General features: G+C 36.1%; 1 protein-coding gene across 9 annotated transcripts in view; it reads right to left on the bottom strand.

Annotated features, from left to right (window-relative positions):
- Positions 1 to 7,212: 7,212 nt before the first annotated feature.
- LOC128986728 (dachshund homolog 2-like) overlaps positions 7,213 to 25,235 on the bottom strand; it is a 193,443-nt gene continuing 175,420 nt past the window's right edge. For all 9 annotated transcript variants that reach the window (XM_054407225.1, XM_054407229.1, XM_054407227.1 and 6 more), the window contains 4 exons: positions 23,368 to 23,514; positions 20,914 to 21,126; positions 9,671 to 9,778; positions 7,213 to 9,118 (listed from right to left, as the gene is read on the bottom strand). In XM_054407225.1, the coding sequence (XP_054263200.1) occupies positions 9,066 to 9,118; positions 9,671 to 9,778; positions 20,914 to 21,126; positions 23,368 to 23,514 (521 nt within the window). In that variant the 3' untranslated portion in view covers positions 7,213 to 9,065. The remainder of the gene's footprint in view (positions 9,119 to 9,670; positions 9,779 to 20,913; positions 21,127 to 23,367; positions 23,515 to 25,235) is intronic.

Below are 25,235 nucleotides of genomic sequence, written 5' to 3'. Positions count from 1 at the left end.
CCGAAGACAATTTTACTCCCCTGGCTTCTGTTAAAAGTTAATGTTATGTATTGTTAGGGGATGTTTGAACAAGAGCTTATTAATAAGGGCGGTTTCTCTCTGCGTATTAAAACATTAAGCCCCAATTAGTTGTGTGATATTGTACTTGTGTTTTGGATATTGTTGCGATAGTTATGGGTATTTATAGTTATAGGTTAGAGTTTCTTTGTGTAATCTTGGGAAAGTTATAATACGTAATTAGTTGATAGTTGGAAATTGCATAGTGAACTATAAGGTACTTATATTGCGTTTCACTTCGCAAAATACGTGTATAGATCTATTATATTATTAGGGTTAGTGGAAGAATAGGCTATTTATCCATAGAATGAACCTTTACCGTTATGCTAGTCCATACTGCATGACATACGTATAAAAAAAAGAAATATCCTATGCAGCTTCCTTATCCCGAATCGATATCAATGAAGACTCATCATAAAAAGTTTAAGTAATTTTACTGACGAACTTTTCAGTTATCAAGGCTCTTTTTGGAGGATTTTAAATTCTTACATTCTTTACAACTATAACAGAAATTCTTAAAAACAACCAGTGGACACGAACCAAGGAGACTTGGTTGGTTGAAAGCGAGCAACGTACGTCTACAGCTTGCATTTTCTATGCCTAAAATAAATTTCTAACAATACTTCCAACTACCAGTCTAGACTGGACCAGTGGACTCGGACCATGGGAGACGTGGAACGGAGAAATGGAATGGTTGACGAGCCGCTTTTTTCTACAGCTTGTATTTGCTATGCCTAAAATACATTCATAACAATCCTTCCGACGACCGGTATAGACTGAACCAGTGGGTTCGGGCCATGCAAGACAAGGAACGGAGGAATGGAATGGTTGACAACGAGCCACGACTGTCTACAGCTTGTATTTGCTTTGCCTGAAATACATTCGTCAATCCTTCCGACGACCGGTATAGACTGAACCAGTGGATTCGGGCCATGCAAGACAAGGAACGGAGGAATGGAATGGTTGACAACGAGCCACGACTGTCTACAGCTTGTATTTGCTATGCCTGAAATACATTCGTCAATCCTTCCGACGACCGGTATAGACTGAACCAGTGGATTCGGGCCATGCAAGACAAGGAACGGAGGAATGGAATGGTTGACAACGAGCCACGACTGTCTACAGCTTGTATTTGCTATGCCTGAAATACATTCGTCAATCCTTCCGACGACCGGTATAGACTGAACCAGTGGATTCGGGCCATGCAAGACAAGGAACGGAGGAATGGAATGGTTGACAACGAGAACGAGCCACGTTTTTCTACGGCTTGTGTTTGCTATGCCTAAAATACATTCATAACAATCCTTCCAACGGCCAGTTTAGACTGGACCAGTGGACTCGGGCCATGCAAGACAAGGAACGGAGGAATGGAATGGTTGACAACGAGCCACGACTGTCTACAGCCCCGCCCAGATGGTGGGGGTAATCACCTGTAATAACCAAGTAGTCATTTTTCGAATCGTGCTCGCCCACAATTCAAATTTATTTCAATGTTGTTATTATCAAGATGTGTATCTGAAACAATGCCTCCATTGTGGACTGGGCGATCCCTCTTGTCGAAATGGGCAAAGAATCTGCATTTCGTTGGTCTTTGATATTGGGACTTTTTGTAGAATTGAGAGTGGGTGTGAATTATGAGACCAGTTCAGAATGTGTAGGTTTTTTATAAGATTTTATTTCAAGTTGAACGATAGCGACAAAAATGTGGATATATTTTGCATCAAAACATGGTATGACATTTATAATACATTATTTATATGTCGTAGGTAATAAAGTAGTTTCTTCAATCATGTGTTATGAAGAGTCAAGATAAATTAATATTCCTTTAGAGCTCTCTAACCAACTGCCTCCTGGATAGTATTGACTATAAACTACATTGATATCCTGGTAATAAATTTCCATAAGATTTGCATTGGGCGATCAGCTGATTTAAAAATAATATTAGTTTGTTGTTTAGAATCGTTCTGACGAGCTTTAAGAGGAGTAACACTAACCAATTTTCAACTTAGTTAAAACAATGTTTAAAATTTTCCTCGGTTTCGTATTCGATGTCAGATTCAAGGCTAGAAACAGACAAAGAATTCCAACCTCCAACTCTACTATGCGGTCGGCACTCGCGGCTAGATGGTCCATAAGCCACTTCTCTGCCATATCTAACCATCGCTGGCCGCTCAGATTTCATCGGCAGTTATGCAGATCCACCGACAGGTTCGTTGTGATCGTTTCCAGATCACCATTGAATATTTATGCCGCGTTCTCTGATCTCGGTTGTACACAATTAATACGCCGGCATGCCGCTGTTGCTCACCGCCTTTTAATGACTCATTTCGCGGGTTGTAATTAATCAAAAGTGTCGTTGAGAATCGCGAATGGCTATTGACGCAATCACGCTTAAGATTGGAAATGTGGTCATGTTGGTGGATGCATGCAGGAACGGATACCCAAGATGGAATTATGAAGTTTAAGGTGGTTTGATTCGTGATCTTCATAAGGCAGACCCCACGCTCTGTGGATGTAAATCATGACTGTATAACAGATGTACTTGCAACCAAGTTGTTGAATTGTTTATACATATATGAATACGATTCGGGTGTAACTGGGTAAGAGGAAAGTAGAATTTTACCACATTAATTATTTTACTGTAGGATTGTATGCTAAATTAGTCAATGGACAATGAAACAACACAATATAAAATTTGAAATCGAATCAGCAATCTAATATTGTGACACCTTGAATATTTGACTATGCAATGTATAATATAATTCGTCAATGAAACAACAGCATTAGATTAATATTACTTTGTTGTTGTAGCCTGTAGTTATTGTGCAGGTTAGGTATCTGTGTTACCGAAATGTTACTCAAGATATATAGGCTAAAACGACAAAAGTAATATCAACCTAATGTAATTCAAGTTCTTAAACTGGGATGGAAAATAGAATACATATAACTACGAATAAATAGACATAATAGGAGAATCCGAATATAAATAGGCCTACGATCGCTACTTTTGAGTCGTCAGAAAATCTACAGCACAATTGTTGCTAAAGAAAGTTCCATTACGCATATTTTACTACAAGATAGGCTAAAATTAGTCAATGAATCAACAACTACATCGTGTGACTATAAATTGACAGAGTTAATGGGGGCAGCTGACCACAACTTTGACCACAACCTTTGAGTCTCCCATTTCCATCTGCGCCGCCGCCCACTTCTCAACGCCGCAGTCCGCAGCTTCCTTTGCCCCGGGGCTCAGGTAGTATTTTGGAAATTTACAACCTCAAAACTGCCCCTGCGGTCTGTCGGGGACGTATTGATTACGTCACTCGTTTTTCAACTTGTTTCACTTTTGTTTGTTGCGTTGGTTTATTTCTAACACAGTAGGCAGTGATAATATTTTTTAAAGGAGTAGTTTTCTACCTATGTTTTTATATTTTTACAAAATGTCTTTTGGCAATAATTTTTACAAAAAATCGGACAGTAACATATCAAACTTTTGACTGCTCTGATCTTAAGGAATTAATTTAGTTCACTCATCTAATAAAATATCGTTTCCATTGTTGTATTTTGTTAGTTATTTTATATATATCTTGAACAAACAGTACTTAATCAATTATCAATTTAATTATTGAGATGGGTACGCCACCTAGGTGCGTATTTTAACCCAGATGTGAGTGAAGGATGGTTGTAGAATGGTGGGAGATGATCTGTGTATGGATAGGGAATGGAACGTTTTCGTTCATCTAATAAGATGATATTATTCATTGTTTCCCGAAACATACCAAATTTACATATCAAATTGTTAAGAATAAAACCTCAAACCTTCCTGAGGTCATCATTCATTTTTCAACTTATCTTCCTTATTTATTCATTTCGTGGGTTACTTTTATTGCAGCCCAGTGACAATATTTTTCGTGAAGTGTTCAGGCTATATTTTGTTTTTCTTGGAATCGGGCAAAGCAAATATTGGTTAAGGGATAAATTAAAATCTCAAAATATTTTCTAGGAAGTGGCGTATTGATTATTACTAATTTTCTCCTATTCACCGTGGAATTGGATCGTTTGCAATTTTCTTTTAAAAAGCATACTGTTGGAAATGCTGATTATAAAAATGATGAAAATGATGAATGAAAAATGATGATGAAAATAAGAATTTTTATGTTTATTTAATTTTAACATACGTATGGAAATAAGTACTTTATGAGGCAGATGAAAGGAAACAGTTTTGTTATTCTCTCATACGCAATAATTATTGTTTGACAGTTACCTGTTAATACAACCTGTTACCTGTTTGAACTCTAGTCGAACTCTATATCGAAGAAAAGATTGCTGAAATATAACGATTTTTAGTTGTAAAATGGGGTAGAATAAGGCTTAACATAACTAGTCAGGTTTGCCTCATTTTTACAACAAAAAAATCATTATATTTCTGCTTTTTTTGTACTTGCTATCGCTTGATAGGGAATTTAAAATGCTAAATTAAAATGTTCTTGAATTTCTTTTTATAAAATCAGCCATATTTTAGTAATTAAATTTAAAGAATTTAAATGGCCGCTATTTTATTTATTTAAAAGAAAATCTATTTTTTCGTAATTGCCTCTTGACACAATAAATGTACTGTATGTGCAAAGTTTGGTTTCCGTAGCTTGAATAATTCTTAAGGTATAAATTGTTTTGTTAAAAATACAAAATGGTGGCGGTTAAACGAATGTTCTTTCGACCTATGTTTACATGCACTTTTTTGTTTATATTGATAAGTACTATCAGCCTCCGAAGTTTGTGACATCCCTTTATGAACACCCTGTATAGTAGGAAAATGAACTCTGTTCTGGCCTTGAATTTTGTTTGCAAGATATTTAGAGTGCTAATTCCAATAGTTTTTCTCCCGTCTTATCATAAAAAAGAACATATATTGTACATTGCTTATAGAAATTCCTCAAAAATGGGAGAAATTTATATCTACGTTTAAAGAAAACCTTATAGCCTACATTTAATCGGCATTTTTTATATTCTTGTTTGCAGCAAACCGAAGTTTTCATTATTCAATATTACTTTTTATCAGACATGAATGTAAGGGTTGTTATTATTTTATTTTTAATCTGTTTGAATTTAACCATATAAAACTACCAGTGATTTGCTTGGATAACAGGATTGCTGCGATTGAGATGTATTTTCATATAACGTTACGTTTTTTGTCATCCAATCGATTATTTCAATATTAAATTTTTTTTGCTACAGGATTTACTAACCACCAAGAGCTACTTCCCATAATAACTTAGTTTATTAAAACGTATGATATAAATCATTACCGTTTCCAAGACATAAGTTTATTTTTAATTTACTTAGTCAATGAAGCAACCCCCAAATTTATCTAATGGTGACATTCATAATAATTTATTTCACTACCTTTGACTTAGCTAACGTTCAAAACGTGTTACTACTAAGTTAAACTTAGTTGAATACTTTCAACTAAATTGTAATATCTCATTTAAATATAACTTACAAACAGTTCAGTCTAAATATCTTTCCAAAAAAGTGGTAACAATATCAATATATAGTATATAGGCCCTATATAGTCATAACTTAAACTTTATCTGCCTTAAAAATAAAAATTACTCAATTCAGAGAACTTTGTGGGAAGTTATTCGTTTTAACGGACGTGCATACAATATTTTTTTCAAAATACCTTGAAATATTAAAGTAGGTTTATTTTTATCATATATTCATATAATTACCACCTCTGGTATTTTGTTCTTTTTCCCTCCTTCACACTGAAGATTATATTAAACATGTCTTACTTTTTATACTTTTGTATTTTCTTATGAAATGGTGACCATACAAAGTAGGCATTTTTAGCCAAATATGAATGGAGATGAGTGTAGAATGAGTGGCGCTATCTTGTAGTCTTGTTAGTGACTAGGCCGACTAGTTCCTTAAACACGGATGTCAATTAATAGCCCATACAGCCAATGGCAACTAAGGGACCTACAGTTTATAGCAGAATCCGAACCACATTTTTGCCTTGTAATTTACGAATTGGTAAAATGTTAGGATAGTACTGAGGATGGTCGCAGTACTCACTAGTGTGGACGTTAATCCACACCAGGGAGTATCGCATCCACAGTGCATGCCTATAAATATCCGCAATTCGTGACGTCCTAGTAGCTGGATTACAGGACGACGCCACCATCCCATCATATCCTTCAAATAGCATATCATATCCTGTAATATTAAGATGGTTGTACTGTAATATATTCTAAGATTTCGTATAGTTTAAGCATTGACTATTGGATACTGTATTGAAAGTCAAAGGTTTAAGTATAATGAATACGCTTACATCCAGATTCACACAAACAACCAGAAGTACTGTGCTGATATGCTACCTTCTTTTTCCACTCATTTACCAAACATACTGATGAGCTTAATGCAAGTGCATTTTTATTTTCATTTACCTTATTTTTATTCATTTTTTTATTTTTACACATCATTTACCTATACCTTATCATAAACACAACTCGTTTATGTATTTGCTGCAATAAATCCTTTTTTGTGTTCATCTATTGTATCTTTTAGTATTGAGTTAACTGTTTCTTGGATGTTATTGAATTTCTTAGAATAAAAAGTGAAACCCCATTTCCCACATTTTGTTACATTATTTAACACAATACACCTTTCTTTGAGCCTTCCATAAGTGATGCATTAACTTAATTTTGAGTGTATATCAAGTGTAAGCCTAATACCCTTTATACACTATGTAGATGTTGGATTATGCATTCACTCAAAATGTCAATTACGATACGATTTAGTTATGTGTATATAGAAAATGGACTTGTTTAAATCATATTAGAACATTTTTATATTTTTCAAAATACGTATTCAACAGTTGAAGTGTACTAGAAGTTATTTTTTATTTCTTAACAAAATCGATGTGACTGACTTCACTCGAATCAATATTTTGTGAATGAGTAATGTGAAATTAGTTTGCAAGTAATAGTAGTTGATTATGGGTTTTCTTTTGATTTAATCTCAAATAAAGTTGACAAAAACTGTTCTTCCATTTTAATAAATCCATTTTTATTTGGCAATGTAATAATTTAAACACCACTGACTTGAGATGAGGATTAAATAAAAAGACCATTCTAAATACATTGGGTAGGTTTATTGATACATATACTTTCGGGGCCACTCATAGCTGCGCCTCGTGTACCCAAAAGAGTTGCCATCTGCTTAAGTACAGAGAGATAAAATTTCATGAAAACCATACCTAAATAAAATATCCAAACATGTTGAAAAACTGTTGACAACTCTTTTGTGGAAATGCGGACACATTCGATAGATAGGTGAAAAATCGATGTACATAAGAGTCGGGCTATGTGCTAGTGAGTATTTACAATGTACAGAGATTTCGGACTTTTTAGAAAAACATTTGAATGTACATTCATTGCTACTGAGAAGGGGGCTATTGTATTTTACACCTCTATGAAAATAGCTTTCAAAGCACAACGAATATCGTTTGGAATGGTTCGACATCAACAAAACTAGGTCTTAAACATCGTTTGAGCACAAGAGCATTGGTTTGTTGAAGTTGTAAAGAAAGTAATCAAACTTGTGAAAAAAACTTCGTAACCAATTTTACAAACAGTATTATATATAGTAAAAAGAATAGTTAAACTAAATTTAACAATTATCACATTTTTATACAAGATCATTTTACCATACATTGATACTGAAAGATTGTTTGGAGCTTAATTAATTGAAAGAGCGAAATTTAAAGAACAGTTTGGATTTGACATAACTACATGGTGTACTTTATATTATGACAGGCTTCACAGTTGATTCATATCCAGCGCAACAAAACGCTCTGATACCTATATTGTTCATTGCTGGTAACATGTTTCTACTTTCAACAGTAAATTTAGTAGACTTATTTGAGAGTTTAATTTTTTTACACATAAATTTTGAATCTAATTGGTTGAATCTTAAAACCATTGCACTTAGCACTCAAAACAGCAAACCAAAATAAATCTAAAAATAATTTGTTGAATTAATTGTTAAATAAATTTTATAAGAACACATGCGCCTGGTTTTAAATAAGTCCAAACAGCACGAGAAATATGAAACCGTTCACAAGTATTACACCATGTATTTAGAGTAAATTTTCCTGTACCAACCGAATAGTTCACAAGTGATTTAGAAGAAATAACACTGCATAAAATATACAATAAACCTATGATTTAAATTAAAATAAATAATTATCGTAAAATTCATTTTAGAGTAGTGACAGCATATGTAAAACTGTACATAGTAATTTGTAAATCAAACACTAAAACTCTACAAAACATGTTAAGCCCGAAAATCTATAAACAATCAAATTGAAATATAACGACGAACTGTCAGTATTTATACAAAGGGTAGTTTAAAATGTTACATAACTGTAAAACCACATAATTTAACATTAAGCGGTTGAGAACATAATGAACAATGTATAACTTTAACTATATTAGACTATGTACACATTAAACTAAATTATAATAATAGATAATAAACACAATAACAGCGTTCTGTTATTCTATCAAGTCTACATGATCACTAATACAGCCTTAACGGTACGACTACGGTCTCCTTCCAGAAAACTACGGTCTTCAGAATGCGGTCGACGAGAGTGCATGCAACTTAGCTTTACATTTAATAAATTAGACTAATTTACACTCGAGTTTCGAGTCCCTTCGGAATGTAAGGCTCTTACACAGACACTGCTGCCGTTGGTGGAAAGAGTACAAAGTACAAACTGTCTAAACACACAGTAAACATCTAAGATGGCTACAAAGCTGAAATTTAAGCTTCGAATCACTCTTGATCGTCACTTTGTTTGTCACTCGGCGCTCGTTCACTCGTTTCACTTATGTTCTTGTCGCCTCAATGTTACTCATATTCTTGACTAGAATAGTCGAGTTCTCGAAACGCCTGGTGGATTGGAGTTATGAGATCTTGGGTTCGACGTTTGTCTGTATCTAGGTGGCACTACTGAACAACACGGAGTTCTTGTAGTAGCCTGCCCTCGAATCTGAAACACAAATGAGACAGTAATAAAAGGTGGTCACTTTAAAATTAGCAATACTTTTGTTCATCTGGTTTTACAACCAATGTCCTACAAACACCTCGTAGAATCCCTTAAAATATCAGCTAACAAGGTTAAGTAATAACTGAAAGTATGGTTATAGGAATACTCTACTCTGCTCAGTGAAGTAAATAAATCTATTCTAGCTTATCACGTTTATAGCTAGTCAAGACCGTAAAGTGGGTTATCAAATTACAATTACATGTACAATAAAATACAAGTGAATTATAAGTTGTATTCTAATTTGTAGCAAAATAGGCAACTAACTTGGGTGCTTGTACAGGCCAAGATTCTATACTACTTGCACTTGTAATTTGGATAATGTTTAAAGTTAAGTTCTCATTTAGACTGCCTATTGTGGTTAAAAGAATATTTAATTATATCTCAAAAAGCCTTATTTTCAACATTAGAAAGAAAAGTGCTATACGAGTCTATCTTTTACGAACTGTTAGTTTAACAACGAAGCTTTGTCTATGCGATTTGTATACGCAGCCTCACCTTGAAGTGGCGGTTTGACGTCAACTTCTTGTTGTTGCTGTTGTTGCTGTTGCTGCTGTTGTTGTTGCCTTGATTTCCTCTCCAACTCCAGCTCCTGAGCGAGGGATTCTGAAACAAACCGAATGGATTTTAGATAAAAATTGTTGAAACAATATAGCTTAGTTCTAACTTGTCATTTACAATTATTGTACTACATTGGAATATTTCCCGCTACAAATATCATCAACGACGCAAACCCGAATCGTTTTTACACCCGATTACCATGTTATTGTGTGACAAAATCAAAGCGACACCGTTATTAAAGAAGCTCCCCCATATGGTTAACGAGAATTGTATGACGTCTAACCGCGTGTCGGGAGATTGAGAATAACACACCGAGACGAAGAAAGCAATTTGAATATCATCCGAGGGCTAAAAGGCGTGGGGAGGGACGCATCAGCAGTAGGCTTCCCCCTTCCAATTTTAAAAATATGAAACAAAATGGGACGTACAATCAAAAAATAACAGCGAAAGTTATTTTTCGTCAAGGGGAACTCTTCTTGACGCGCGGCGCCGTTTATTTTCCGCTTTAGGTCTCTCTGGCGCGATCTTATTAAATTTTATTGGGAAGCGTTTCCGTGCCCAAGGTGTTCCTGGTCAAGGTAATGTCAAATGAGGTTTATACCTTACATGGTAAGTCGAGCAGTTTGCATCTATCTGGTTAATTTCGGGATTTCACCGTTTAACGTTAACTAGGTTAGTTTATGGAGTTCGCAATTAGTTTTGAGTGTTGTGGCACAGGTTGGTGCGGGTAGCAGGTATAATACATACACAATATTAAGGAATTTAATAGTAAAACTATGACAAAAATTAATTTTGGCATCCAAGGTCAGATCTAATGTTGAATATCTAAGAAAGCATCGTTGAATACAAAAAGATAAATAAAAAATGGCGTTCCTGTTAAAAATCTTAGTTTTATATAAAAGGCTACACAACATTAAGGAAAGATTAAAATAATGTTTTATGATTATGATGGTTGATTTGTATACATGATAATCAAGCAGATCCCTTTTGTGTTCTCGATCTACAATGCCATTTTAAACTGCTTCCGTTTCTGAATAGAGTCATGTTGTATCATTAAACATTTATACAAAACCAGTACACATTTTCTCTTAAATCGACCTCTAACCTCTCCAAACATAGTTGAAACCCAAATCAAACACTCAAATCAATACTATATTACCAAAAAAATTATCCCAACAAAACGCGAATTTTTAATCCTCCTTTTACATACCTAGATGTTTTCAACCACACATAAGCCTAAAGCCAAAAACGAAAGTGTTTTCAAACGAATGTGTACGTGACATGTCATAATCCGTAAAAGTCTAAGTCGCAAACAAGAGTGTGAGCGTGGATGTGAGTTAAGGGATGAGGGGGAGAGGGGTGGAGGAATTTGCAGAGCGTGAGACATAATCGGGTTGGAAGTGTCATTGTGAATATAATCCAAGAAAAGACAATTCGAGATTCAATTTCACGGCTCGCCTCGCCCCGCGCACCTCTCGGCCACTTTCGTCTTTGTGTTTTCCATTATTACTGCTTTTATTCTTTACTTCAAAGAGTTTTGTATGTTAGTGTCATGCGGAATAATCGCAGTGTAATTCAAATTGTTTCATATTTTTCTTAGAGTCGAGAAGTTATTTTTTTCATTTAAATAAGTGTGCGTATTTTCCTAAAGTAAGGATAAAATTGTTCCATGAATATTGTTGTTTTTTATTCTGTAATGTGTGTTGGGATATAAATAGTTACTAGATATTGGAAATTGGTAACTAACTTGAGAAATTTTCTCAAATGTTATAAAACAACTTAAAAAGTTAAACAAGTCACTAAATTTTGAAATAACATTTTAATTTGAATCATTAACAAAGAAAAATATAGAATACTGTTCCCAAAAATATTTTACAAACTAAGAAAAAAATTTTCATGGTACAAAGCGAGTATAATTTTATCCCACATCTTCTCTGTCTGTACTGATACTATGAAGTCACTTTTTCTGGACCATTGAAAACACTTTTTTATTATTTTCCTGCAGTTTTCATTTGGGTAAACTATTAACAATTTTTTATGCATTTCCTCATAGAATTATACATAATGTTCACGATGTAAAATAGATGGATTTGATAATAGACAGCTAAGCTTCATGTCTTAGAATGTACAGTAAATTAATAAACAAAATTTTTTAATTAAACTGTAGAATCTTTAATCGAAATTGTTACAAAGTGTCACACAATTTAATCGTCTCTTTTCGCACGCTCTCGCCTTTAGTTTGTCCATAAATAAACCAGTCCGCCGGTCTGCGTTCGACGACGCCTTGAAATTAAAAATTTGTTTAATTAAAACGTTACAGCCGATTTGGTCGTCGCGTTTTAAAACGAGAATGTGTAAGTCGAAAATGATTATAAGCTCGGCGCATTCAATTAATACATAAATTAAAGTCACCGTCTTGATAGCAGATTTAATTATCAACTAAACAACAGTGTTATTACCAACCAGTGATTGGTTTGTGGTGATCATCCGGTGCAAGTTTATGTTGGGAAATGTGAAATTGATTAGTTGTACTAAACGAGGCATTAGTGCAGCCTTAGGATTCGCTGGTTGTACGAAAATGGTATGAAAGAAATATTGCTAAGTATTTCTATCTTCTTTCTACCTAAACAGTATTAGTATTCAGTTAAAATGTTGGTTCTTCAACAACTCCCGCTAGTTAACCTTTCCCATATGCTCCCCTCGCTTTGGACACTTTAAAATGAATATTTTTGATATTTTTATTCTAATTCTTCAAACAGTAAATGTTGTACATGAACCCCAGTCTACGCACAGGCTCACTGCCCACATCGGCTTATTCCATAAACCTTTGCACTAATTTAATTCAAATACTTTGATAATTTACTGATTTCACACATTTTATGAATTAGTTTTATCAACAATTTTTGGCACATTGTTTGTTACTTTATTGCTGGAATGAAACTACTAAGCTTTTCAATTAATAAAAATCTTTAGCAGCACTGCATCTACTTTTTATATCATTGCTCTAAATTTACCAATAAGGTAGACCTAACTCTACTATTTTTTTTATAATCTAATATGAGTCAAATAGAGTTACTCCATGAAAGGGGAAAGGGTGCAACACTAAAATCCCTGCTGGTCTAGTGGTAGAACGCTGGTCTCCGGTCCCCAAGTTCACGAGTTCAAACCCCGACAGTTACCAATGGTAGTCTTGAAAACGGTTCCTCGTATGAGAGAGTATACATATATTTGAAATATATATATATATATATATATATATATATACATCTCTGTGATGCGTAAACCACGACAACGCTCAGTGTTACCAACACTGTAACGCTACAATGTCGTAACGCATTGGCGTTTATCACGTCACAATAGACAGTGAAATGTCGGTGTCTGCGCCATAAAGTGTTTATTGCTGCTGATTATGAGCCACCGTTCTACACTGTATTACTGGACACTATGGCCTACTTTGTACGTTTCTTGGTCGGTTTCCCACAGTCGGATGATAAACTGATTTACAACAGTTTCAGTCACTAGTGTAGGCTGTGAGTTACCCCCTTTCAATATGATGAAAATAAGCCACATTTATTTCTGTAATTATTTTTGCCTTCCTCCTCGAGTCCTCGGTCTGTTTTATGACGGTTGTAGCTGTTCAATAGATTAATAATTAAACTATGTCGGTTGTGCAACAATACCTGAGTTGCATTAGTTCTAAAAGGTTGGCCTGCGTAAAGTTGTAAAGTTGTGTAAAGCTGTGTAAAGTTGGCCTGTGTAGGATTGTTACTTCGAAAATAAAGCGAAATATTTTTCTCAAAGTTTTTAGCTTTATAGTTTGAAGATAGTAGTATGTCTGGACGTCCCTTGGGTTTCAAATATTAACAATCCACCCCTTAAAAATATCAAAGTCCACTTCAAACATTTCGAATGACCAGAACCGAGCGCTAATCGAATTGGTCAATACAAAGCAGCGGAAGTGTGATTTGTGTTCTTCCCGCCAAAAATTAGCTGTTGTCACGTGACCGGAAGTATATTGTACGATGGAGGCAGGCACTTGTTCATTGTGCACCAATGAAGCAGGCCATTTGATTATCACGGTCAACACGGGTCAAAGCCGGTTGCATCTGATGCACTTTGATTGTTTGATGCACTCTGTCCGATTAATGCAAACGCTGTATACTGTATGTGCATTACGATCTATTAACCCTCCAAGTGTATGTCGTGCGTTATATTAAATTAATTTTTTGGCTTTCTTAACTATAATTCTCTCTATAAAAATAACTTTTCAGTATAATTAAAAATTGTATTTTTCACATTCTCAAGTAAAAACACATTTTCGTAAAAAGTTATTCAAACAAAAAAATTGTAAGGTAACATTAACCGTTTGTATTGTTAAATACAACAAAACACTAACAAAGAATACAACCTGTTAAAGCACAGAGGTGATAAAAAAACCGCTAGTAGCCTATTCATTTAAAAGTCATAATTTTGCTAAGGTTGTGCAAAAATGCCCAGGAAATTAGAAAACAAATTAAAATAGTTGTACAATTTTACAAAATAGTAGGTATCACTCGATCAAGAAGTCGAGCACTCTTAGGTTCCTAAACAGAACTGATTTAGTAAACATCTGTTTTAAACATTCACCGTTTTGTGATTTGTCATCCCTATCAATCTTCCCCTTGTTATTCCTTTTGAACAAGCTATTCAAGTCCAATTTATTTTACTCTAGTGCAATCGCAAAAAGTAAACAGTTCCCGAACAAAGAGAAAGTTTTGTTGTCTCACCAGCACACTTAAATGCTACCTGGACATGAAATCTGCAACAAAACTTTTGTATTTTACAGGACGAAAACTCGAGTATCCAAAGTCAATGACTAACACATTCTCGCAAGAGACTGCCCCGTGCGGTTTCTCCGGAAGTTTCAAGACGCTCGCTAAGCTCACATTCAATATGCACAATACGCTTACAAGATTACCTCGCTCCAAACAGCTTCATGTTAATTATTTCCTGTCTCATTTCAAACTGAACTTCCAAAATTCCCTTGCCACGTACGTATACAACGGTAATTTGTGGATAGTATCATCATATGTCGTTGGAACATTGAATAAGACAGTGGCGATATTTTTGTTAATTAGGATAGCATTGGTTTCTTCAAAGGTTAGTTTCGTTTGGATTTGGAATTTTTTCTGATATATGTCGTAAATGAAAAATTATATGTCGTATTGCAGAATACTTTGTTTTTCAACATCAACTGCGTCGTCAAAATCATGGAGTCTTTGCTGCCGTAAGAACTTGATGGATTCTTACAGCGACTGGGAAAGACAATGTATTAACATTTCAAAAACTTATTTTGCCACAATCTAAGCTGCAGCAGTTGATTCTAGACGTAACCAACATTCAAGGACCAATTAGCAAGCTAGCTCGAAAAATATGGCTTTCAGTTTTAACAAGGTAAACGCAAAATCACAGCTTGAAAATGTCCTAATTTTGGAAAAAATAATTGAAGATGTCGAGTTTACAGTGAACTTCTGTTAACTCAAAACCGATGGCAATTACAAACTAACATAACGAACAAGTTAGCTAGACAACATAAAATGTCTTCAATTTAAAATTAACACGGAGGTAATAAATTCTAGCTTGTATTGAAGATTCAAATGTCATCGGAAGAGTTACCAATTAAACTAGTGAGTTACGCTTCTAGAGTCCGCCTCCTCTTACGACTTAATTGAATCTTCGACGGGACATCTAATTGTCTATAAACATGTACTTCCTTATCGCTTCATTAATTTGGGACTCGAAACTTGTGGGAATATACGGTTGTGATGATACCACAGGTCCTCCTAGCAGGTTGTTGTGAATGGGTTATGAAGATGTGTGGAGAAGCTTGATCTGTTTGGGCTTTAAAGAGTTTTAAGATCCAGTTTTCAGTGTGAATTAGGATTTTTTGTTTTTAAGGTAAGGCCTACTGTATTGATAGCAACGTACTTGTCTCAATATTTGAATGACTTATTTATACGTTGTATCATAGATTAAAAGAAGTGTCTATAATCCTTTTATCTATGGTTGTATGAACGAGCAGACGATCAAACTAACGGCGATTAATAGTAATTTTTTTACCACAACCACCACACTGTATACTCAAAGGCTGGACTCGAACCCACCAAATCAGCCCAAGATGCTACCACCTATCTCCCAAAAAAACGTGGTGATCGTAATGCAACTATTTATTTTTGCTCACAAGTTTTACCACAAGTGTATGGGGTTAGATAGGAATTCTACCATTTTCACTGCTATCTTCTAGTATTCTACTATCTTCGAATATAGCTTACATGCTATATTCGACGAGGAAGACAAATTTACAAAATCTTCATAGACATATTTTCGAGACCAACCCATTAGTTTCCAAATGAAACAATACTAGGATCAAGGATTGAAATAAAACAATATTCGTTTAGAAAGGTGCAAAACGATAATTGCAACAAAAAGTTCCTCACTCGATATTTTGCATTTGCAACCTATACAAACCCCTTCACTCGACAAATTGAAACATCCAAACCTGATAGTCTTAACAGGTTGTAACGATACTCATAACCGGGAAAGATTACACAAATTAAAAATCGCAATTTCGGCATTACCGGATTTAGAAGGGGAATGAGAAGGGTCACTTGCTGAAGATTCAATCGGCTATTGCCGGATTGCCGTGAAATTGAGAGGAATTGGGTCCGTTTTTTATTCCGCGGTTTACCCGATCGGAAAAGAGAACAATTAAATGCGCTGTAGCGTGTGTGTACCTGTGTTAACGAAGTTTGAGACTCGAGGCTCGTGGAAATTTGGACTTTTATCGGTTCACGATTAACTTGCCATCGACATGTGGTGGATTTAGACTCCAATTTCAGGGGTATTTGCAACTCTCGTTAGGGTCCGTGTAATTCATACCTTGATGGGGGAACGTTTGAACCATGTGTAGGAGATTTGAGTATGATTTTGATTTGAGTAGTAGAAATTGTGGCGTGTGCCACCTAGGATTGTGGTCACTGAAGGATTGTACTCGATCGTTGGCTAGCAGATCTGAAATTCCACGTTTCACTAAAGAGGGTCATACAATAAAAATTGATTGACCTACTGAAATTGGTTTGGCAAAATATCCTTGAGCTTTTTTAGGTTGTCATCTCTCCTGGGTTGTAAACGTATTTTTGAAGCGTATTTCCTGTAGAAAGACTACTGAGATATATAGTAAATTTATTGGTAATTTAGTACTACATTTTTAACTTTAAAAAAATGTTTTTAGTGTGATAGCTATAACACACATGTTTAAGTAAATACTGAAGAAACTTTGATACTCTAATTGTTGTAAAATTAATTGTTTATTTTACAGATTGGTAATCAGTACCTTTTCAATATCCAACATTTTCCGTAAGTCTGCTAAAAATCAACATTGATCCCTGTAGTAATCAGAAACCGCAAACGACACATCTCCCCGAAAGTCACATAATCAACCACTCATATTTTTATCCTCCCCATCAGCTGTTCCGTCACTTTCCCGCCGGATTATCTGAGATTTTTCCCGCGATTGCCGACAGAGGGGGATTATTGGGCCGATCTGCATGCGAGGATCATGCATGTCGAGTGGATCATTTGCAATAACCTCGCAGATTTAACTGCGTATACATACGATATGGAGATGGGATAAGAGGGTTTCCCTGTCTTCATTGTCACCTCGCCGACTTGTAGTTTTATGGGGGCATTTAGTATTCATGGTTCTGCAGAAGCTAATACGGGTTTATAGGTCTTGCATTATTTTGAGTGCGATTATATAGGAACGACGTTGCAGCAGTGTTATTGGTGAGGGAAATTGAGTCTTATGTGGAGACGTTTTTAAAGCGATAAGAGATTGTGTTGAAAAATGTCGTAGATTTACTGGTATTGTATTCATGTAGGTTTAAAATTTTTTAAATGGATGCCAGTTTCAAAATTCTTACCACAGTCAGGATAACAATAAACATACGTACTTTTGATTTATTTACCACTATGTTCTGGAAAATTAACGTACACCTATGTATTCCTAAAGGTGCTATAGGCATGTAAGTTATTATTAATGTGTTATGTACGGTACAATAGGTTTTGATGTGAAAAACATCTATATCAAAGAATTTAACCAAACCAAGCTGAACTATCGAACCTCTTCGGTTACCGTCGGTTCGATAAAATCTTGCAATTGGGTAAATTAATTAGTCCCTTCAAATTCGTTAGTGTAATTCTTTACACATCGTCTAATTTTCGGATTGTATAAGACACTTGAGCATTCACAAGTGAGCGCTGGAGACCATCTTAGATCCGGGAGACAGTTGCCAACAAAAAGAGCACGATGCTCGGTGAAATACCGGCGCGGGATCGCCATGAGAAATGTAATTGTTCGGGAACGTAGACGATTTCCACGATACCATCTCGAATACACGTCCTGACATTACAGGCGGCACACGCGCCGACAATTTGAGCTGAACGCTCGGGAACGCCTCTATTATTAGAATTAAAAAGCAATTCGAACTCTAGCCGGGCGAGCAGGATCACGTCGCGGCAGTCGGCGTGCCGTACCGGTGCGGCTCGATTGTATCAGGCTATCATTACTGCGGTCCTGGGTCCTGTCATCCGGCTCGAAGGACCATCGACGACTTCATTTGAAAAACACCAGAAGGCGCTGAATCGGTAATGTGGTCGAAAGTTGTTGAAGATTGCAGATAAACTGCGGTTTGGAATATGTATTAGAGTACCATTACTGCGGTCCTGTCATACGACTCGAAGGACCATTGACGTATATTTAGTGAAATTTAATTTAATGGCATTTCATATAAATGGTTTAGCATTTATGCACATCGGTAGTAGCTTGTAGAAAATCTCTCCAACTTGTGCAATTGTGTTTAATCAATATCTCCTAACTGTTAAGGTTAATGGTAACAGATTTTTTTTTTTCAAGGAATAGAATTGTCTTTAGTTTTAAGGCTACCTAGCACACTGCACAATATGCAGTAGATAAATTAAGAAGAGTCAGTAAACATTGTGTGTTACTTGAATAGATCGAATTAATTTATAAAAAAGCTTACGGTTGAGTTTTTTTACGGAATAATTGTCTTAAATGGACACAGATAACGTGGGGAATAATATTTAGGAAAAAATACAAGGTTTAAAAAAAAAAATAAAAGCCAACAAAACTCTACGAAATTGGAAACTAACACACCGACGAAACCCCTAAAGCACATGATGCACAATGGACATTTATATACGTAAATAGCAGCTCCGCAACGTAAGAGGACCTATTACGTTCTATTTACCAATTAGAGTCGGAGACTTAATGACACTGAATGGTGCATAGAATTTCATCATGTGCACACTCGTGACCCGAGTAATAGCTCTTTGGAGCTCCAAAAACTGACATTTACAGTAACAACATTCCCAGGCGCGGGTCACGGTGTTTGACTTTCCAAAGCGTGACTGCTCACATCAGAGAAATATCCGAGTAAACACTATGATTGGATTACAGATTGTTTGCAATATTAAGTATAATTTAGCGCCGAGGCGGAGGTAGTTCACCGGTAAACAGGTAGGAAGATTTCCCAGCGGGACTGCGTTACTCCATGACTCGTCGTTAATTAGATCTACAATGACTCCATGATCGACAAACATCGTTCACCGGACTCATCTATCGTTCCAGATGATCCTAGATGCGATCCAATGATCGACAAACATCGTTCACCGGACTCATCTATCGCTCGAGATGATCCTAGATGCGATCCAATGATCGACAAACATCGTTCACCGGACTCATCTATCGCTCGAGATGATCCGAGATGCGATCCGATTATTGACAAGTATTAATAAATTCGTACGTCAAAACTAGGACTTCACGAGAGCTGCGATTAAGATTCAGTAACTCGAAAAATATGTAAAATATGATTTTATGGTTTAAGGAGAACACAACAATGACTCAATAGACTGAAGAAGGTTATCGAAAAACATTCGAGCAACACAAATACTGGACAGAGCTTTACAAGTGGTGCAAAGGAATCGCGGAAGAAGATCGCAAATATTTATTCGATTCCATAGCTGATTTTCTTAGCGATTGGAATGTTTAAGACCGGGACAATCATGGAATGGCTGGACAAAATAAAGTCTAGTAATGCACTAAATGCGATTGGGACGTATCGAAGATTGCCACAATTAGTCAAAGGCTCGATAATCTAAAACTATCCGTGTAGGATAACTTAAGAGGGAGAGAACGTATAAAAGATTATCTCAATAAGTAAATAGCTTGATGATTGATCAAGTTTTATCTCACTGAGTAAACATATCATTATTTAGTTCTCCATACGCCAAATACAATATTAAAAACAGATCTGAGCAATAAAACATCGTCTAGTTGATTAACAATACAGTCAAAGTAGGTAATTCGCATTGAAAGTAACAATTCGTCGTGAATACAAAACACGAATTACAAATTCGTCTTTTATACACTTTTCTGCAATGATTGAAAATATAGATTGGGTTGTTAATTGGAAATCTTTAAGATTATCGTGACAATGATTTAATGACTTGGCGACCCATAAACGTTCTGCATACACCGGACTGTAACCAATGACCGGTGGCGGATTGAACGTCGTCAATTTTAATTTTTCCCCGGGGTACCTTAGATATAGATTGGCTATTGTCTTGGAGTAATTGGGCTTCCTTGTTCTTGTAAACGACTCGAACTAGATTTATTAAACCTTATGGTTGAGTACATAATGACGTAATTGGCCGAGGGTAGTTTTAGTAAACGAGAATTATAATACAGCGGATGACAATAAAGGAATCTTTTACCCTCGTGGATATTATGTTTGTATATTGTGAAATCGCATTGGGAATCACCATAAATTGCCCAATCAAACTCAAACATGGGTATAGTCTTCAGGAAACTCCTTAATAAAGGTTTCATCTATAGCTATAACTACTGTATGTTTAGTTTACAGTGAGTGACATGTGTAAATGCTAACTAACAACGCAGAGCTGTTTCCTTTTCAACGATTTTATTCCCAAAATATTTACCATGTACTCTGCTAATGTTCACCAAGTTGGTTAGTACTGGAAGATGTGAGGGTCTACTTGCACATCTCACTTATGTCACTTACCGTTGTTATAATAGCTACATGGGTTATAAGATTTCTCACCAGAATAGTTCTGCCAGAAGGCGGCGCCGGAGTTGATGAGGTCCAGACCCGAGTAGTTCCACTGTTTCTCGGCTGGTGGCGCCTCTGGTGGCGGGGGGCGCTGGGGCGGGTAGGCTGGTGGCGCCGTGGTCTCGGCCTCTGTCGTGGGGCGCTGCTGAGGTGTAGAGGGCGCCGTGCGAGGAGGCGGGGGCGCTGCGGGTTCTGCGGACGACTCTGAAAAAAAATTTGTTAAAATGTTTTCTAAAATATTTTATTTTATGAACATCCTTTAATTTGGGAGTGTTTTCTAGCATAGTGTTTAGCATCCTGAATATCGGTAAGGAAGTGACGCGTTCGAGTTCGAGCATTGACATAACAATTTCATTTAGACCGCTTTCTCTCTGTGTCTGAGCATATTTCATACAAAATACTAATGTCGTAACCAGAAATAAAAAAATTCCTAAAGAATAAATAGATTAGACTTAACTAGTCTGTAAAAATATTTGACTATCGAAAATTAAGGTGATTTAAATATATTTGACAGTAATTGGGAAACTTGCAGCAGAGGTTAGGATTTGATTCGGAGATCGATATACAACTGTAAGGTACATACTATGTGCTCTGATTCTCAAATTTCTTATACCTTTGTAAACATTATGATATTGATTGTACTACAATGGATAACACTATTAATACAACTGAAACTGAAAAACGTACTGGTAATGACTATCAAGATAGCAAAAAGACTAAGAAACAACTCACGGATGATAGATAACACAATGATACCTTGGTTACACCATTGAGGATAAAATATTTAAAGCAAATAGTATTTATTTTTATTTAACAACTAGTGAGAGAAAAGTTTAAACTTGCAGCTAAATGTTACACGCACAATTAAACGATAAATATGACTAAATTTAATCCTTCCGCGGTACCACCTCGCCGGAGCAAATATTTGAATAAACCGCCAAATATTAATCCGACTCTGTATTAAATAGCTTATTCCCCCGCGGGATGAATTCTGCCGTTTCATTCCTGTCTCCCCCGTAGAGTTAATAAGAACAGATTAAGAAGTAAATACAGATGATGAACTTAGACTTCCCCGTAGGCAGGGTAGCATTTAGCACCCCTGCCGAGCAAGGGGGGACGTCGGCCCCGATATTCTCAAGATTTGCAAGTTGCTGTTTTGGCAGTCCTGACAACTTCCAATTAGACTTGGCATTAGTGAAACGTCTTAAACAGTTGTGCCAACTTTCTTGATTGAGCGGGAATCAAACCTGTCATCGGAATTTTGTAATTACCAGGCTCGCATTGCATGTGACAATCTCGCAATCCGCGATGGAGTCGATCACTTTGAGAATGCTCTAGGGAGGGTTCTGTTCTGTTTTACATTTGCGGAGGTTTTGTAAGATGTCATTCTAATGCGAGTACTCACAGCCACACTGCATATGGTTATTTATAAATATTGTTAGTATACCGTAACATAGTTAAAACAACTAGTCTTGATCAAAACAATGGCTCATCCTACAACAACAACAAAGAAAGTTATTTTTTCATCCACCAATTAAAATGTTTACCAATTTATGTCCATTTGTCAGGCAAATAGCTATTTATTCGCTTTAAGTATAGTTTGTGTATATTTATGTATGAACATAAATAAGGAGTCGGGCAACATGAGGGAATGAATTATTATTTGATCGCATCCACGTTTAATGCATTGTTTGAATTACAGAATTTTGAACTTAACCTGTGTTGTTCCAGAAGGGGGCTTAAACTATTAATTTCTCATTCGGTTCCAAATTAAAACAATTAATACTCCACCAACAAAAGGATTTTCTGATGCTAGTCTGAGTCCAAGTTCGTGCTTTTCTTGCCCCCAAAGGCATTAACCTGCAGTGATTTCTGTTTCGTCAAGATTGCTAGGGTAATTGATTGAATTAATTCAACCACCTAAACATAAACGCGAGTAACTCGTATTCCCTGGAATGAGTTTGTTGGTTGAAGATTTTCCAATTCTTCAGAGATGTCTACTATCTAAAGATTTTTTTCCGGACAACCCTAGTTAAAAGATAATGTATTACACCACCCAAACGGTTAACTTTTCGGTTTTTGGTGCTAGTGTGACAGGTCCGAAACAGAGACGTTTGTTCCGCCTTCCATAAATCGATTTATCATCTCTTAACACACAGGTATAGATCGTAGACAAAGTAAGTAAAATAACGTTGACTTAGATAAATTCGTTCTTTTTTTAAAGAGGTTCTCAGATAATTTTAACCAATTACTCACTTTAACCCTTTCGTTTGTAGGCCTCGGTCCAGGCTACGTTTGCATTTGCTGGAACGTATCCAGCACCAGCAAAGCAAGGGGTGAGCCGATATAATGTACTGATAAAAGTAGTTTAGGTACCAGACTGGCGCTACCGACTGAGCAAGTTGAGAGTTTGACTATGATACTATGTAAAAAAATTTCAGTTACCGTTGAGGATGCGTAGAGCCTCAGGAGGGGCCCCGGAGTTCTTCAGCGCCTCCTCCAGCTGTTGTCTTCTCTTCATCTCCAACTCCAGCTGATCTTGCAGCCGCCGTCGAGCCTTCCTCTCCTTCTTCAGCCGCTTCTGGTACAGCACTGAAACAGGGACAGACCAACTGTAGCATACTGTAGGAAACAGGGACAGACCAAGTGTAGCATACTGTAGGTGGAAATGTTAAACGGTCAATTGTCAGCGCAAGTGTTTATAGAAAGCGCAACTAGAATAAGGTATAACTGTCACAAGCATGGAATGTAATGATTACATGTAATGCAATCAATAACATTCAAACTATTTTCTGTTGTTTCAGGTGCTATTTTACGATTGGTGTGTTTTCTGTTATCATCACAGGATTGCAAGGTAAGTCTTTGTCAAACAGTATTGACCAGTGTGTTTATTATATTTACACTGTTAAATGCAAGAGTTATTGAAATCAGTTGCTGCATCTGATATGGTCCTTTAGTGCCAGTACTTGATTTTTTATATCAACTTGTAGTTGCATTTAAATTGCAAATTCTAAGAAGACTGTGGTATTTCAAAAGCACCTCGTAATGGCATTTTGTCAGTTGTTTTCCTCTATCAACGTTCTAGTTTGTTTATGATTTTGACATTTATCTTCACCCCAAGCGCAACCAAAACTGCAAAAATTAGCATGTATAATTCCCAAACTGCTAACATAATGGAGGTTATTCAACTTAATACATATGTTTAATTAAAACTAATGGGTCGCGCGGAAACTCAAGTAATGAACAAACGTCTGTGCACTTGTGCGATAGTTATGCAGATAAATTAGCACAAAACAGGAAACCGTTTGATAATGTGCGAAAACACCGTTCGTTAGAGGATACTTTGTGCATACGAAGATTCGGATAAAGTTGATGAGTCGATCGGAGCGATTACAATTACACAAAACCACTCGGCGAAACGTCACAATTACCGCGTGAAACTATTAAGCCAATTTGAATCACGAGAACAATTACGCCCAAAACGGTAATTTGAGGGACCATTCGGTGAAATATTTAGAATATAAATGGTTGTTTGTGGCGAACGTGTGATTTGCATAGGATCTCCATAGATGATTATAGCTCGTGATGATTGATGTAGGAATGGCAGACGCATTGTCCTCCATCAAAGAGGCCGCCAGGTCCCTCTTGTTTTCAAATTACTTTATTCAACAATCGACCAATGAGAGGTTGGCTTTTATTGTGTCCCGGGCCAATCAGACCGGCGATCGAAAATTGATATTTTTGACTCGGTCGCCCATTGTCTACCTTAATTAGGGACCACCTTGGAACGATTCTGACGCTTTCGTCATCGCCGCGACGTGGGCTGTGGGATTGTATTGTTTGTAGTCAAGGGTGATCAGTTACAGAGTTTGTATTCCTTACTAGTTTTACTTACGTATTTGACTTGTCATCGAATAATGCACCTCGTACAAGTGGTTTTGTTACATTGTACAGCAGACATTCGAGTTTAAAATGCGATTAGTACGAACTAAAATTTAAACAGGCCTTCACAAGAAACTGGACTCAACTTAACTTGGTCAGCAACAATCTTTATTCTGATTATCAACAGCAACACAAACGGTGGTAAAATGATGGGTGAAATACTGACATACCCCTTCAATAAGAATCATTTGCCTGCGTGACCAATCTTCGATCTCAAAAACATATGGGATAACAGTTTAAACATAAATGGTTTTACACGTACTTTTAACACTTTCGAAAATGTAATATTTGCAGAACAACTTTCAATTACACTTTCAACAACCATTATGTTCAATTTATATTCAAAGCACAACATCTGTGATAACATAGGA

This window comes from Macrosteles quadrilineatus, unplaced genomic scaffold, assembly GCF_028750875.1.
Source record: "Macrosteles quadrilineatus isolate MER2022 unplaced genomic scaffold, UCM_ALF_1.0 Scaffold_2__2_contigs__length_208266976, whole genome shotgun sequence".
NCBI classification, from domain to species: Eukaryota; Metazoa; Arthropoda; class Insecta; order Hemiptera; family Cicadellidae; genus Macrosteles; species Macrosteles quadrilineatus.
Note: the sequence above shows the minus strand (reverse complement) of the source record. Positions and strands in the feature narration are given on the sequence as shown.